Genomic DNA, 12,232 nt, shown 5'->3' on the forward strand with positions numbered 1-12,232 from the left:
GCAGACTGGTGTGTGTCGGTGTATGAGTTGCTGGGTAAGAAGGGTTAGGTTTAGGCTGCAGGGAGGGGGGATTAGGGTTAGGCACCACCGGGAAGTGTGTGAGGTGCTGGGTAAAGGAGGCTGTGTGTGTTGCTGGGTACAGGGGGCAGTGAGTGTGGTGCACGGTACAGAGGGCAGTGTGTGTGGTGCTGGGTACAGGGAGTAGTGTGTGTGGTGCTGGGTACAGGGGGTAGTGTGTTTGGTGCAGGGTACAGGGGGCAGTGTGTGGTGCTGGGTTCAGGGGGTAGTGTGTGTGGTGGTGGGTATAGGGGGCTGTGTGTGTCAGTGTGTGTGCTGCTGGATACAGTTTACTGCTGGGTATACGGGGCAGTGTGTGTGGTGCTGGGTAGAGGGGGCAGTGTGTGAGGTGCTGGGTACAGGGGGCAGTGTGAGTGGTTCTGGGTACAGGGACAGCATGTGAGGTGCTGGTTACAGTGTGTGTGGTGCTGGGTACAGGCAGCAGTGTGAATGGTGCTGGGTACAGGAGGCAGTGTGTGAGGTGCTGGGGGCAGTATGTGAGGTGCTGGGTGCAAGCAGCAGTGTGAATGGTGCTGGGTACAGGAGGCAGTGTGTGAGGTGCTGGGGGCAGTGTATGAGGTGCTGGGTGCAGGCGGCAGTGTGAGGTGCTGGGTACAGGAGGCTGTGTGTGAGTTTCTGGGTGCAGGGGGCAGTGTGTGTGTGTGTGGTGCAGGGGGCAGGCGGCAGTGTGTGAGTTGCTGGGTGCAGGGGGCAGTGTGTGAGGTGCTGGGGGCAGTGTGTGAGGTGCTGGGTGCAGGCGGCAGTGTGTGAGGTGCTGGGTGCAGGGGGCAGTGTGTGAGTTGCTGGGTGCAGGGGGCAGTGTGTGAGGTGCTAGGGCAGTGTGTGAGGTGCTGGGTGCAGGCGGCAGTGTGAATTGTGCTGGGTACAGGAGGCAGTGTGTGAGGTGCTGGGGGCAGTGTGTGAGGTGCTGGGTGCAGGCGGCAGTGTGAGGTGCTGGGTACAGGAGGCAGTGTGTGAGTTGCTGGGTGCAGGGGGCAGTGTGTGTGTGGTGCAGGGGGCAGGCGGCAGTGTGTGAGTTGCTGGGTGCAGGGGGCAGTGTGTGAGGTGCTGGGTGCAGGTGGCAGTGTCAATGGTGCTGGGTACAGGAGGCAGTGTGTGAGGTGCTGGGGGCAGTGTATGAGGTGCTGGGTGCAGGCGGCAGTGTGAATGGTGCTGGGTACAGGAGGCAGTGTGTGAGTTGCTGGGTGCAGGGTGCAGTGTGTGTGGGGTGCGGGGGCAAGCGGCAGTGTGTGAGTTGCTGGGTGCAGGGGGCAGTGTGTGTGGGGCAGGCGGCAGTGTGTGGTGCTGGGTACAGGCGGCAGTGTGTGAGGTGCTGGGTGCAGGGGGCAGTGTGTGTGGTGCCGGGGGCAGGCGGCAGTGTGTGAGGTACTGGGTGCAGGGGGCAGTTTGTGAGGTGCTGGGTGCAGGTGGCAATGTGTGTGGTGCTGGGTACAGGGGCCAGTGTGTGTGTGGTGCAGGGGGCAGGTGGTAGTGTGTGTGGTGATGGGTACAGGGGGCAGTGTGTGTGGTGCTGGGTACAGGGGGCAGTGTGTGTGGTGCTGGGTACAGGGGGCAGTGTGTGGTGCTGGGTACAGGGGGCAGTGTGAGTGGTGCTGGGTACAGGGGGCAATGTGTATGGTGCTGGGTACATGGGGCAGTGTGTGTGGTGCTGGGTTCAAGTGCAGTGTGTAAGGTGCTGGGTACAGACGGCAGCGTGTGAGGTGCTGGGTACAGGGGGCAGCGTGTGAGGTGCTGGGTACAGGGGGCAGCTTGTGAGGTGCTAGGTACACGGTGCAGCATGTGAAGTGCAGGGGGCAGTGTGTAAAGTGCTGGGTACAGGGGGCAGTGTGTGAGGGTCAGGGTGCAGTGTGTGAGGGGCAGGGTGCTGGGGGCTGTGTGTGTGGGACTGTATACAGGGGGCTGTGTGTGTGTGTGTCAGTGTGTGAGTGTGGAGTTGCAGAGAACTCTCATGTGTGGGCTGCAGCCAGGGTAATGAGCCGATCACAGGGGCTGCCTCTCAGCAGCAAAGCTGGCCAGCCCCCCTCCTGCTTACCTAAGTCTGCTGGCACTGGTGTGCAGGCTCAGCAGCTGAGGTCGGAAGCTGTTTTTCGGCCATCATGGCTGCAGCTCCGTTCAGGGTTTCTATTTGAGCCTGGCTCTCCATGGTAGGTTGGGCTGGTTCCATCAGGGTGCTTCCCACTAAGCAAATACCTCAGCCGCAGCAGCGCAGTGAGAGGCCGCCAGTCTGGATATGTGTGAAGATCATGCCCGCCCCTCACTGCGCTGGCAACTTCAAAGTCGCGGCTACAGCATGAGTTGCAGCTGCAGTTGTGTCGTGAGAGGAGATGAATTGGCTCTGCTTTTGAGGGGGGGGGGGGGGTGAGAGAGCAAGCACAACCACAATGGAAAGGACAGAGAACAGACCACCGGCAATCCCTCCCGGAATCCTGGGGGGGGGGGGGGGGGGGCATTAGGGAGGTTAGGGTTACTCACCAAATAGGTGTCAGGATGCTGAGCGTCAGTATGCTGCTGTCAGTATTCTGTCACCATCCTAAACTCCGGGATCACGATACCATCCCGTTACAGTTACTAGACAAAACACAATTATGTAAATCATCTCCAGCACCAATCTTAATGTAAATGGATAATAGCTCCAATATACGTTTTCAAATTCTAGCACATCAAATGCGCAATATATAATTTCAATATAAATAGTGCACAGCATTCTATAATATTGTCCCAAAATACATAAATGTGAACGGAAACAATATATATTAAAAATTTAAAATCCAGATTTGCAAAATGAAGTTTCAGTGAATAATGCTACAATACATATGAGTGACCTGGAAGCCGCACCCTCATTGTCAATCTTGGGGGAGGAGATTTTCTTCATTTCACAAAATGGAGGTGCGTCATCTCCATTATCTGGGAGCATCAAGGCCAGTGACTGCGTAGTATTATTATTATTATTATTATTATCCTTTATTTGTATGGCACTACAAGGGTTATGCAGTGCCCAATTACAGAGTACATATGCACATAATCAAAACAGGAAAACAGTGACTTACAGTTGAAGACAGTATAGGACGAGTACAGGGTAACTAAGCATAACTACACCAGTAAACGACATAGAGATAAGTTCCAAGGTGGCCAAAAAAGTGTGGAATTTGGGCAGTTGAGGATTATTAAAGTAAGAAAAGGATAAGCACATGAGGGAAGAGGGCCCTACTCATGAGAGCTTACATTCTAAGGGGAGGGGAAGACAGACAGGAGTGACACAGATGGGGTACATAGAGATTTGACTGGGTTTGGTAAAGAAGTGGGTCTTAAGTCCCGTTTGAAGTTTTGTAGAGAGGTGAGAGTCTGAGGGGGAGAGGTAAAGAATTCCAGAGAAAGGGAGCAGCATGTGAGAAATCTTGGAGGTAGGAGTGGGAGGAGGTAATCAGTAGGCAGGAGAGTCGGCATGCATTAGCAGAGCGAAGAGGACGGGTGGGAGAGTAAAGGGAGATAAGGTCAGAGATGTAAGCTTAGAATGTAAGCTCTCACGAGTAGGGCCCTCTTCCCTCATGTGCTTATACTTTTCTTACTTTAATAATCCTCAACCGCCCAGATCCCACAGTTTTTTGACCACCTGGAACTTATCTCTATGTTTACTGGTGTAGTTATGCTTAGCTGCCCTGTACTTGTCCTATATTGTATTCAACTGTAAGTCACTGTTTTCCTATTTTTTATGTGCATTTGTACTCTGTAATCGGGCGCTGCGGAACCCTTGTGGCGCCATATAAATAAAGGATAATAAAAATAATAATAAATAATAAAAGATGTAAATGGGAGAGGAGTGGGTGAGTGCTTTGTAAGTGAGTGTGAGACGTTTGAATTGGATTCTGAAAGAGAAGGGAAGCCAGTGAAGGGCTTGTAGGAGAGGGGAGGTGGACGTAGTGCGTTTGGTGAGGAAGATGAGCCGGGCAGCAGCATTGAGGATAGATTGGAGTGGAGAGAGGTAATTGTCAGGGAGGCCAGTTAGGAGGAGATTACAGTAGTCCAGTCTGGAAATAATCAGTGAGTGAATAATGATATTTTTGGCATCCTGGGTGAGAAAAGGTCAGATTCTGGAAATGTTTTTGAGATGAAAATGACAGGTTTGTGAGAGGTGCTGAATGTGTGGTTTGAAGGAGAGGGAGGAGTCAAGGATTACACTAAGACAGCGTACTTGGGGGCTAGAGGAGATAGTCATGCCATCAATGGATGATGAGATTGTGGGAGGTGAGGTTGTGCGGGAGGGTGGGAAGATGATCAGCTCTGTCTTAGACATGGTGAGTTTAAGATAGCGCTGGGACATCCAGGAAGAGATAGCAGAAAGACAGTTGGAGGTTCGAGTGAGGAGAGCGGGGGCGAGATCAGGGGAGGAGAGGTAGATTTGAGTGTCATCAGCATAGAGGTGGTATTGGAAGTTAAAAGAACCTAGTTCACTTAAAGAGGACGTATAGAGAGAGAAAAGGAGAGGACCAAGAACAGAGCCTTGGGGGATGCCAACAGTTAATGGAAGTGGGGGGAGTTAGCATCATGAGAGGAAACAGAGAATGGACGATCAGAGAGGTAGGAGGACAGCCAGAAGAGGGCAGTATCACGCAGACCAAGAGAGTGATGTATTTGCAGAAGGAGAGGGTGGTCCACAGTGTCAAAAGCAGCAGAGAGGTCAAAAAGAATAAGCAGAGAGTAGTGGCCCTTAGATTTGGCTGCATGGAGGTCATTGCAGACTTTTGCGAGGGCAGTTTCAGTGGAGTGGAGAGAACGGAAACCAGACTGGAATGGGTCAAGCAGCAAGTGAGAGGAAAGAAAGACAGTGAGGCAGACAATACGCTCAAGAAGTTTGGAGGCAAAAGGGAGGAGAGAGATGGGTCAATAGTTGGAGAGAGTGTTTGGATCAAGGGTAGGTTTTTTTAAGAATAGGGGAGACAAGAGCATGCTTGAAGGCAGAGGGGACAGTGCCTGATGACAGGGAGAGATTGAGAAGGTGGGCTAGATGGGAACAGGCAGGAGAGAGGTAGCAGAGGAGGTGGGAGGGGATAGGGTCAAGCGGGGAGGTTGTGGGGGGGAGGAATGGATGAGGGCCATGACTTCCTCGCCAGATACATGGGAGAAAGATGTCAGAGTTGGTAAGAGCGAAGGGGAGGGGTGGCAAGGGATGGGTGGTGGCTGGTTGCTGGTCTGGTTGGATGTGATGTCCTGACATATGGAGTCAATCTTGAAAGTGAAATAATTGGCAAAGTCAAGTGCAGACAATGAGGAAGGGAGAGGAGGTGGTGGTGGGCAGAGGAGGGAGTTAACAGTGGCAAAGAGGCGCTGGAGGTTGGAAGACTGGGTAGAGATGAGGATTTTGAAGTATGATTGTTTTGCGAGGGAAAGAGCAGTACTGAAGGATGAGGGCATAAATTTGAAATGGAGTCTGCTTTAGAGCGTGATTTCCTCCACTGTCGCTCAGCAGTATTGGAGCATTTTTGAAGATATCTGGTGCATTTGGTGTGCCAGGGTTGAGGTGTTGATCTTCGAGGGTGAATAGTGGTTGGCAGAGCAACAGATTCAAGGGCAGAAGTAAGAGATGCATTGTATAGAAGTAGAGATACATTGTATATAGTGGCTTTTTCAGGGCATGTGAGAGAGAGAAGAGAAGAGAGTAATGAGTCAAACAGGAAGGATAGGGATGAGGTGTCAATAGCCTCAATGTTACGCTTAGTATTCTGACACAGATTTACTGAACTCATCAACAGAGATGTGGTGACCATTCTGAGTAACCTTAGGGTTACAATAAAAGATGCAAAAAAGCAATAAGAGCAGCTAAAATTGAAAATGAAAAGCAAATTGCTATAGAGAGTAAATCCAATCCTAATTTTTTTTTCAATACATAAACAGCAAAAGATTAAAAAAAGAGAACATAGGTCCAATAAAAGATGAATTTGGAGTATTAATAAATGTTGACGAATTAAAAGCGGAAATACTGAATACATTTTTTTCATCAGTGTTCACCAGAGAAGAACTGATGGTGGGAGTACTGCATAGCGATAGTGACAGTAAGGATTTGTGGTTAGATACTTGTTTAAGTGAAGAAGTTGTCAGTGAGAGACTATGCAATATAATGATTGACAAATCACCTGGCCCGGACGGACTTCATCCGAGGGTTCTTATGGAGCTTAGGTCACAACTAGTAAGACCCTTATACTTGATTTTCAATAGTTCAATTAGAACTGGCATGGTACCGAAGGATTGGCGTATAGCGGAAGTAGTGCCATTATTTAAAAAGGGATCCAAAAGTTATCCGGGAAACTACAGACCGGCTAGTTTGACATCTATAGTGGGGAAAATATTGGAAGGAATTCTAAGGGATAGCATACAGGAGTATCTGCAGACTACTAAGATTATTAGCAAGAACCAGCATGGGTTTGTAAGGGTCAGATCATGTCAAACTAAGTTACCGTATATACTCGAGTATAAGTCGACCCGAATATAAGCCGAGGCACCTAATTTTACCTCAAAAACCTGGGAAAACGTATTGACTCGAGTATAAGCCTAGGGTGGGAAATGCAGCTCTAGCCGTACAAAGCCCTCATACTGTCAGATATGCCCCCACAGTGCCAGATATGCCCCCACAGTGCCAGATATGCCCTCATACTGCTAGATATTCCCCCACAGTGCCAGATATGCGCTCACACTGCCAGCTATACCACCACAGTGCCAGATATGCCCTCATACTGCCAGATATTCTCCCACAGTGCCAGATATGCCCTCATACTGCTAGATATTCCCAGATATTCCCCCACATTGCCAGATATGCCCTCATACTGCCAGATATGCCCCCCCCAGAGCCACATATGCCCCCCCTCAAGTGCCAAATATGCTCCCCCAGTGGCAGGTACAAATTACCCTCCCCGCTCCCCCGCTGTCTTGTGAAGAAGGGACACGGAGGGCACAGCGCGCGCCTCTCCTGTGTCTCTCCTGCGTCTCCGGCGGCCGGTCTGTTAAATGAAGTGCCGGTTCGTGAGCCAATTAGAGCTCACGAATGGGTACTTCATTTAATAGACCCGCCGCTGCCGCCGGAGACGCAGGAGGAACACAGGAGAGGTGCGCGCTGTGCCCTCTGTGTCCCTCCTTCCCACTGGCTCGAGTATAAGCTGAGGGGGCTTTTTCAGCACAAAAAAAAGTGCTGAAAAAGTCGGCTTATACTCGAGTATATACGGTAGTTAACTTCTGCGAGGAAGTGAGCGACAATCTTGACCAAGGAAAAGCAGTGGATGTGGTCTACTTAGATTTTGCAAAAGCCTTCGATACAGTGCCTCACAGGAGACTAATCATCAAATTAAAGGAGCTTGGCCTAGGAAAAACTGTTTGTACATGGATAAATAAATGGCTGGACAACAGGGTACAGTGAGTAGTGGTCAACAGGAAGTCTTCATGCTGGATACCAGTAATCAGCGGAATACCACAGGGGTCCATACTCGGGCCACTACTGTTCAACATATTTATCAATGACCTAGTAATAGGTCTGGAAAGCACAGTTTCAATCTTTGCAGATGATCCTAAACTGTGTAGGGTAATTAATTCAGAAATAGATGTGGAGTCTCTGCAGAATGACTTATCTGAACTTGAAATCTGGCCGTCTAAATGGGGAATGAGATTCAATGTAGAAAAATGCAAGGTTATGCATTTCGGGACTAAAAACAAACTTGCATCCTACATATTAAATGGGGAAAGTCTAGGGGTAACAGTATTGGAAAAAGATTTGGGGGTACTCATTGATAATAAGCTTACTAACCATATACAATGTCAAAGCGCAGTAAAGAAGGCAAGTAAGGTGCTAGCGTGCATAAAACGGGGAATTGAGACAAGGGACGAGGATGTAATTCTGCCGCTGTACAAATCATTGGTACGTCCGCACCTGGAATATTGTATTCAGTTTGGGGCACCACTGTATAAAAAAGATATCGGGGAACTGGAAAGGGTTCAAAGGTGAGCTACTAAATTGATTAAAGGGCTAGAGGGACTGGATTACGAGGAAAGGCTTACTAGGTTGAAAATGTATACACTGGTAAAGAGGATTCTAAGAGGAGACATTGTTGTCTTCAAATATGTAAAGGGGCTCTACAAAGAGTTATCAGAGGAATTATTTATTAAAAGAACTCTGTTTAGGACACATGGGCACATGTTGAGGCTGGAGGAAAAAAAATTCCGTACACAACGGAGGAAAGGGTTCTTTACCGTTAGGGCAATCAGTATTTGGAATTCCTTGCCAGGGAAGGTGGTAATGGTGGACTCTGTAAATGCATTTAAAAAAGGATCAGATGAATTTCTGATTGAAAAGGATATCCAAGGTTACAACATTTAAATTATTGACGTTGTTAATCCGGGTGTAACAGGATTTAAAGTTGTTAACTAGTCATAAAAACTTTCTTCAGCAGGTACAGTAACATCTATTCAATTTAATACAGAATACAGGTTGAACACGATGGGCATTTTGCCTCTTTTCAACCTCAATTACTATGTTACTATGTTACTCAGATCGCCAATGCTGTGACCATTGGTCATGATGGTGATCTGAGATGCAGAGAGTGAGTATCTTTTAACACAAGATGCCTCCTGTTAGCATATTTATGCACAGCCGCTGCATTCAAAGATGCAGCTGCTGTGCCTTTTGCATTCACTTCTGAAGCAGGTCCATATTACATATTTATATGAAGAGGCCCTTCCTTTATTGTATGCAATTCTGTTAGGAATATTCCTAATAATCACATGAATGCACTGTACTTCTAATAGAATAAAATAATAATAATAAAATTTATGTATTTGCATTATATAGTGTGATCAAAATATTTTTATTCCTTTTCTGTTGGACTTATTGGAATGAATGTTTATCTTTAATGTTGTTATTGGGTGGTTCCAAAGTGCTTTTTTTTTGGTTGTAGAAAACCCCAAAAAGATAGAAAGAATCACTGTTATTGCTGAATAGATTCACATGTATGTGCAAATATTCACATTATCATTCTTCTTCTCAGTGATGTTGCATTGGCAGTGGCCTCATTATCGTTTAACCCATGGTTCACAAAACTTCACTGCAAAGATTTCCGATTGGTAAGTAGAATATTCCAATTACAAAATATATTTTTTCAGAATTGTATACATTTATTTACTCTGGTTCATTTTCACCTGTCATTTTCTATTGGGGGCATATTTATTAATTATTGGGTTCTTGACCTCAGAGCCGTCCCTAGGCATAGGCAAACTAGGCAAATGCCTAGGGGCACAAGCAGATTCTGCTGATTAAAATGATATGTGGCATGCTTATATTCTGTGTGTGACTGCGGCTGTATCTGCATACGAAATTCTAAGTTACAGTGTTTTTCCTGGAAATATCTGTAATGTAGTATTTTGTATGCAGCCACAGTCGCACACAGTATATAGGCATGCTACATATTATTTTAATCAGCAGTAGCTGCTTGTGCATCACATAGCAATGAAAATAAGTTGCAGTTTCTGCACAAAAATGCGTCCAACGTTAGCAGAGCTGGACAGGAGCTGCATGGCATATTGAGGCAAGATGTATGAGGACACATCTGTATTCAAGCAGAGGCAGAGGTAGCAGTGTGAGCGGCGATGTGAGTGCTGTGTGTGGGTAGTTTTGTTGTGCAATATTGGGGGTAATTCAGATCTGATCGCAGCAGCGAATTTGTTAGCTAAAGGGCAAAATCATGTGCACTGCAGGGGGGGGGGGCAGATATAACATGTGCAGAGAGAGTTAGATTTCTTAGTTTTTATTTTTAATAACTGCAAAAATCACAAAAAACCTTTTTTCATGTTGTCATTATGGGGTATTGCGTGTAGAATTTAGAGAGAAAATTAATTGATTCGATTTTTAAATAAGGCTGTAACATAACAAAAAGTAGAAAAAGTGAAGCGTTGTGAATACTTTCCAAGTGCACTGTATGTAAGGGAATTATGTGTGTCGTGCATAAATGCATTAATAATGGGGGTAATTCAGAGTTGATCGTAGATGTGCTAAATTTAGCACATCTGCGATCATGTACTCTGATATGCGGGGGGACGCCCAGCATAGGTACAAAAGCATCACACGGCGGCAATGCTTTTGTACCTGGCGAGTAGCTCCCTACCTGCGCAGCTTCTGTGCTCTGGCAGGGAGCTACCCACCACATCTCAGGTCGCAGCAGCTGTGACGTCACACAGCCGCCGTGGCCCGCCCGCCCCCCAAACGGTTGGGACACACCTCCGTTGTCCAGAATGCATCCCGCCAACGGCATTCTAATGCCGATGGCACGCTCCCTCCCGCATCTCACTGGCTGCACATGCGCAGTGCACCTGCAGAGCATTCACACTGCGCATAGTAATTCAGACTGTGATCGCTGCCACTGCAGCGATACCAGTCTGAATTACCCCCAATATCCAACAAATGTGTAAGGGGCATTATATGTGCCATTAATAAAGGTTGGCATAAAGTGTAAGGTGCATTATGCTTTTAGAGACATTAATAATGTGTGTCATATGTGTGAGGGGCATTACTGTGTGGTATTATGTGTATAAAGGCGTTACTAATGTGTGGCATTATGTGTATATGGTGCTCTACTGTGTATACATTACGTATAGAAAGGGCACTATTGTATGTTCTAATGTGAATAAAGAGCAATATGTTGTGGTGTAATGTGAATAAGGAGCAATTCAGTGTTATGTAATCTAAATAAGGAGCACTACTATGATTTGTAATGTAGATAAGCTAAAGTGCTACTATTGAGTGATGTAACCTGAATAAGGGACACTATCGCATGATATAATGTGAATAAAGTTGCACTACAGTGCGGCGTAATTTGGATTGGGGGTACTATTGTTTGGCCATGCCCCTTCCCAAAAGAACACATCCCTTTTTGGGCTGCGCGCAGAATGTGTGCACTATTCCTATTTAAAATATAGGGGGTAGGAGCACCAAACTGAGGACTGCTATGACTGAGAGGTGATGGTGATGGGAAAGGGGCAGGTGCGGATTGGCCCACCAGGACACCATGACAGATTCCGATGGGCCTGTCCCACATCCCCCTCAGCCAGGCCAATTCACACTCAGGATGGGCTGGCTCACACTGTGGTACTTGCGGTTCATTGGAACGCAATACGGAAGTTAGGCTAAAAAGGGTGCCGCTAGCCATGAAAAGTGGTGAAGCTGTTCTACCAATGGGGGAACCTGGAGAAAGTTAACCAGCCCAGCAGTATCCTCTCCCTGACCCCGGCCAAAGGTCTCTTCAATGAGCCCGGCCCGGAAACAGCAGCATAGCAGTGGTCGGAGCTGGGTTCACTATACCCACAGAGGGGTTATTTTTAATTACATTATTTACATTATCATGTTGGTGTAAGGGTTAGTGCATCCCCGGTCACAGTGTATGGTTTGGGGACTAGACAGGAGCAGTAGAGATGAGCGCCTGAAATTTTTCGGGTTTTGTGTTTTGGTTTTGGGTTCGGTTCCGCGGCCGTGTTTTGGGTTCGAACGCGTTTTGGCAAAACCTCACCGAATTATTTTTGTCGGATTCGGGTGTGTTTTGGATTCGGGTGTTTTTTTCCAAAAACACTAAAAAACAGCTTAAATCATAGAATTTGGGGGTCATTTTGATCCCAAAGTATTATTAACCTCAAAAACCATAATTTACACTCATTTTCAGTCTATTCTGAATACCTCACACCTCACAATATTATTTTTAGTCCTAAAATTTGCACCGAGGTCGCTGTGTGAGTAAGATAAGCGACCCTAGTGGCCGACACAAACACCGGGCCCATCTAGGAGTGGCACTGCAGTGTCACGCAGGATGTCCCTTCCAAAAAACCCTCCCCAAACAGCACATGACGCAAAGAAAAAAAGAGGCGCAATGAGGTAGCTGTGTGAGTAAGATTAGCGACCCTAGTGGCCGACACAAACACCGGGCCCATCTAGGAGTGGCACTGCAGTGTCACGCAGGATGGCCCTTCCAAAAAACCCTCCCCAAACAGCACATGACGCAAAGAAAAAAAGAGGCGCAATGAGGTAGCTGACTGTGTGAGTAAGATTAGCGACCCTAGTGGCCGACACAAACACCGGGCACATCTAGGAGTGGCACTGCAGTGTCACGCAGGATGTCCCTTCCAAAAAACCCTC

At 47.4% G+C, this 12,232-nt stretch overlaps 1 protein-coding gene across 1 annotated transcript in view; it reads left to right on the top strand.

Annotated features, from left to right (window-relative positions):
- LOC134969339 (capping protein, Arp2/3 and myosin-I linker protein 3-like) overlaps window positions 1-12,232 on the top strand; it is a 1,162,896-nt gene that overhangs the window by 97,409 nt on the left and 1,053,255 nt on the right. The window contains exon 5 of the mRNA XM_063945252.1: window positions 9,102-9,177. Coding sequence (XP_063801322.1) covers window positions 9,102-9,177 — 76 coding nt within the window. The remainder of the gene's footprint in view (window positions 1-9,101; window positions 9,178-12,232) is intronic.

Source organism: Pseudophryne corroboree, chromosome 11 (assembly GCF_028390025.1).
Source record: "Pseudophryne corroboree isolate aPseCor3 chromosome 11, aPseCor3.hap2, whole genome shotgun sequence".
Taxonomy (NCBI): domain Eukaryota; kingdom Metazoa; phylum Chordata; class Amphibia; order Anura; family Myobatrachidae; genus Pseudophryne; species Pseudophryne corroboree.